Consider the following 4,709-nt stretch of genomic DNA (forward strand, 5'->3'; position numbering starts at 1 on the left):
TCAGGCGTTTTTTTCTTTTGCTGTTTCCGCTTTTGATCCCGATGCTCTATCATCTAAAAATAACATCACCAAGTGATTGTAGCTTGAAATTTTTTTGGTCCTGAATACAGCTGCTTCAGGGTTTGCCTGTTTATAAACAAACCAAAAAATTAATTAGTAAAGTTAATGGTAAAAAAGTTATATAAAACAAAAAATCAAACGTAAAACCAACACGTACTTTAATTAATTGTTCCCATACTTCCTCCTCTGCTTCAATGTGTTTTGTTTGAGAATTCCATGAGAACCCACTCAACGAAGTACCCCGATACATATCATACCATTTACTAAAATTACATTTTAAAGTTTTCATTTTGTTTTTAAGTTGATCTTTTGTAATAGACTTGTTAAAGTCTTTACTCAACCCTACAATCATGTTCGCATATGCTTGCGAAGTAAATGTACCATTCACCCGATTACCTATATCATCTTCCTTTACAAGAGCATCAACTAGAACATTATCCATTTGGTCTGTCCATGTCAAATTTTCTTTTTTCACAACACTTCCATCTGCTGCCCTTTTGTTCATGATTTCTCTGTACATACAAAGATAACATAACGAGAAATACATTGTTAAAAATTATACAAATATTTATAAAAAAGAAAGGGCTCATAATTTAAATAACACCATCAAAAAAATAAATTGCAAATGTCACTACAAAATTAAACTAAATTAACAGAATGAACTAAAACTGATAAATTGTTGATCTACTATAAATCTAATTAGACATATCTATTTCATTGTTTGGTTTCAACAAGTAACCATTCCTCATTTGAGTTGTAATAGCGTTCCTCAATTCCTCAGCCCCATCACTACGCACACGTCCGATATTAACATCATGTCTCACTTGTTGCAGTTGTTCATCCAACACCTCTTGTAAGACTTCATGTTCAAGTTTTTTATCACGATCTTCGTCTAGTAACAAATTGTGTAAGATACAACATGCCACAAAAATGTCCGATTGTGTGTCGCACGAGTAAAAAGGTTCTTGTGTACTTCTAACGATTGGGAACCTTCTTTTTAAAACACCAAATGCCCGTTCTATTGTGCTACATAAAGAAGCATGTCGAAGATTGAACAACTCTTTTGCATTCATTGGGGGGTGAGCAAAATACTCTTTCAAATGATACCTGACACCTCTATATGGTGTCATTAGTTCAATGGTATGAGGCAAACCAGCGTCTACCAAACAATATCGGCCTATAAATAACATGAAATTAGTTTTCTAATAAAAGACTACACACAAAATTAAATTAGTTAACAAAAATTACCCCTAGGAATTAGTAGCTTATCATCTCTTTTAAGTGCATCTTTCACTATCCTTGAGTCTGAGGCAGTGCCCTCCCACCCGGTTAAAACGTACGTAAACTTCAAATCAAATGAACATGCGGCTAAGACATTTATGGTAGGGTAACCCTTGCGACCACGATATCTAGGGGCATCTCTATTGGGTACTTTTACACGAACATGTGTCCCGTCAATTGCCCCTACACAATTCTTGAAGTAGGGATAAAATCTCTTTTTCTCTTGAATTTCTTTCGGGACCACATCACCTTTAGGTTGTTGAATGTAGTAACTTTCTAGTGCTACAACCGCACGAAGAACTCTATGGAAGCACCTACTTGTTGTATATTTAGCACGCCTATAAATGAAGGAGACCATTGTGTTTCTCCTATCGTTACCTACGATGTGTAGAAACGTTGCAACATGTTCTTCAACAGACATGCGTTGCGTAGGTCGCAGTCCACCATCACGTCGTAAGATAGTACACAACTTTCTAAATGCTTGTTCACTCACACGAATAAGCTCACGACATTTCCCACCTTTAATAAGTTTGTGTAATAGTCGTTCTCGTTCAAGTTGACGCTTTAATATTTCTTCCTTAATAAGTAAATTATGGTTACTTTTTTTCGAAAGTCTACGTTGTATTACAATGGCCATGAACATTAGAGTAACCACTAGCCTTCGTCTTTTTTCTCCATCATCATCTTGGTTGGTCATGACACTTTCCTAATCCTAAAAATTCATTTGATCAAGAAAAAGAAAATGGAAAAAAAATCTCAATGACAAAGTCATGGCACTTTCTTAATTCTTAATGATTTGAGGTCAACTAATTGTGTGTGCTATGGGCAATAGGCTAAGACCAAAACCAATTATTTAATCAGGAAAAAAAATCTCAATGACAAAGATTAACTGTTGACTTTTGACTTTTTATGCAAACTTTGTATAATATGGTATTTTTTGTGACTATCTCTTCTTCATTCTAATAAGATATATTAAATATTCATTTGATGAATGATAAATGTTCTTTTATAAATCTACATGTATGTTTTTAACTAAAGAAGTAACATTGTTTAAATAATTCATAAGAAAAATATGCATGAAATTAAAATATGAATTGTTAACAAAAAAAATAAATGTTTGTCTTTTGTAGTGGGTTTACTTTCCACACATTCACTTTAGTCTCATGGGTAATCAGACTAGTGTCAACAAGAACATCCAACAGGTACGTATACACTGTTCACATATGACAAATCTTTTACATGACAACTCTTATATATTACCCCACATCAAAAATTCGATCTAGATAATTTCGATTTTGTACAATCTTTTCATATTCAATGGTTTCATGCATAGAGAAGATGATTAGATGGAGGAATTGAGCAAGAAGATTATACAGGGAGGATATGGAAGACATACCTGGTCAGGGGACGAATTGAATTACTGGGACGAACTGAGCAGGGATGACGAATAAGAATTATGTAGGGAGGTATTGATTATGCGGCTATGTGATTTTATAAATAGGGTTGAGGGTATTATGGTCCGTAATATTTTCAATGGACATATCCTTCCGATTTTCTTCCCGAATCCGCCCAAATTGGGAGGAAATTTTGGAAGGAAAATGGGGCTTCAAAATCCTTCACCTCCCCTCACTTTCCTTCGATAATTTAAACTCGGGAACAAGGTTTTCCGTCCAAATCCCTCACCTCACCTCCAAATCCATCCGTTTCCATCTTTAAGTACAACTAGGGAACAAGTTGTTAGGATAATTTTGGGGTAGTACGTTAGATTGAATATTTCTCCTTCAACATTAGTGTATCTTCTGGTTCACTATTTGTTATGTAAAATATACCTAAATTTATCTTAGATATAATTCTTATGTGAAAATATAAGAACAATTTGAGAGCATTGCCTTACTTTGTTGATTTATTATACAAAAATGGAATCAACAAGAACATTTTGTTATAAATTTATTGGTTTCATATAATAAGCCTATAACGTTACTTGTAAGAAGAATTGTAACACCTGATTCCTGGCGACTCGGCGAGTAGGTGTTGTTTGAGTGAAACCCTAAATTTGAGGGTTTGCACCCTATTTAAACATCTCATCTCAGCCTCCATCGTCCTTATCACTCCCAGAAAGCTGTATATCGAAACCCTAGCCATTTTTGTGTGTTCTAAGGCCATTTTGGTGCTTTTGGTGGATTGTGAAGCTTGAGAAGGAGAAAGAAGCTTGAGAGTTCGAGTGGGGGCTTGGAGATCCAGGCATTTTGGTCCATTTCCAGGTCATTCAAGGTAAAAATCTCGTGTCTTGGTCTTTTATCTACTTATTCATATTTGGGGTTGGGGTTTTTGGGAGTTTTCTAAGCCATCTTCGGAATTTAAAGGGATGAATGGAGTTTGACTTCAGATCTGGGCCTTAGGAGGGGTCTCATGGCATAAAGGTGCCAACTTTATGGCCATGAGATCCCCATGCATCTTGAAGATCACCTTTTATGGATATTTGAGCCAAAGACCCCATGCATGTGCACAAAGTTTGGAACTTTACGTGTAAAATGGACATTAGGAGGCCAGATCTGTAGTTTTGATGAGTTCAGACCCATTTAAATCGAATGTATAGTAATGGACAAGGATGGACTCGGCGAGTCTTTCTTGGGACTCGGCGAGTCGGGGTGCATTGTCGCCAAATCCTTACTTTTGATTGGACCAGATGCGAGGGTGGAAGGCCCCTCAGTTGTTTAGACCCATTAGGGGCCTGGGAGTCTTGGGACTTGACGACAGCTTAGAGCAGGCTCGGCGAGTCCAAGGCAATCTCCCAATCTTTGAAGATGGACTCGACGAGTTGTTCATACAATTCGGCGAGTCATAGACTGGACACATTCTTATGAGGGAGATGAACTCGACGAGTTCAAGGATGAACTCGGCGAGTCAGATGAAGATGGTCCTAACGGGTTGAATGAAGGAGAACCCGTCGAGTTCTTGCTATACGCGACGAGTAGAGTCGGGGTTGGATCGGGTTAGTGGAGTATGGACTCGACGAGTTGGTAGACCAACTCGGCGAGTCAAGTCAACTGGGTGTTGACTTTGACCAATGTTGACCTTGATGGATTTGAGTTGACCCTGGGTTGGGTTGCATGTTCATATTGATAACTTATAAGGATTGTCGTGTAGGGATTGGGGAGTCGAAGGAAGTCGACCTTCACGCCGAGGACGTTTCAGACACTACACGACATCGAGGTGAGTTACCTTCCAGTAGGGGTGGGTCTAAGGCCACAATGCTGGCCCACCAACAGGGGTATTTAGTAGATAATTGTATTTGTGATAATTACCTTGGTATGTTTATGTTATATGGTCATGAGATATGCCTACATGATATGCTATGTGCGTTAGTG

The 4,709-nt window shown here is 37.5% G+C and overlaps 1 protein-coding gene across 1 annotated transcript; it reads right to left on the reverse strand.

The window, feature by feature from the left end:
• On the reverse strand, positions 1-2,038 carry LOC145125461 (uncharacterized). The gene is made up of 4 exons (XM_079060925.1): positions 1,309-2,038; positions 766-1,237; positions 218-572; positions 1-126 (listed from the first exon to the last, which is right to left on the reverse strand). The coding sequence occupies exons 1-4, from the start codon at positions 2,036-2,038 to the stop codon at positions 1-3; spliced, it is 1,683 nt and encodes a 560-aa protein (XP_078917051.1).
• Between the last annotated feature and the right edge of the window lie 2,671 nt (positions 2,039-4,709).

Source organism: Lactuca virosa, chromosome 1 (assembly GCF_052849685.1).
Source record: "Lactuca virosa cultivar CGN04683 chromosome 1, Lactuca_virosa_CGN04683_v6, whole genome shotgun sequence".
Lineage (NCBI taxonomy): Eukaryota > Viridiplantae > Streptophyta > Magnoliopsida > Asterales > Asteraceae > Lactuca > Lactuca virosa.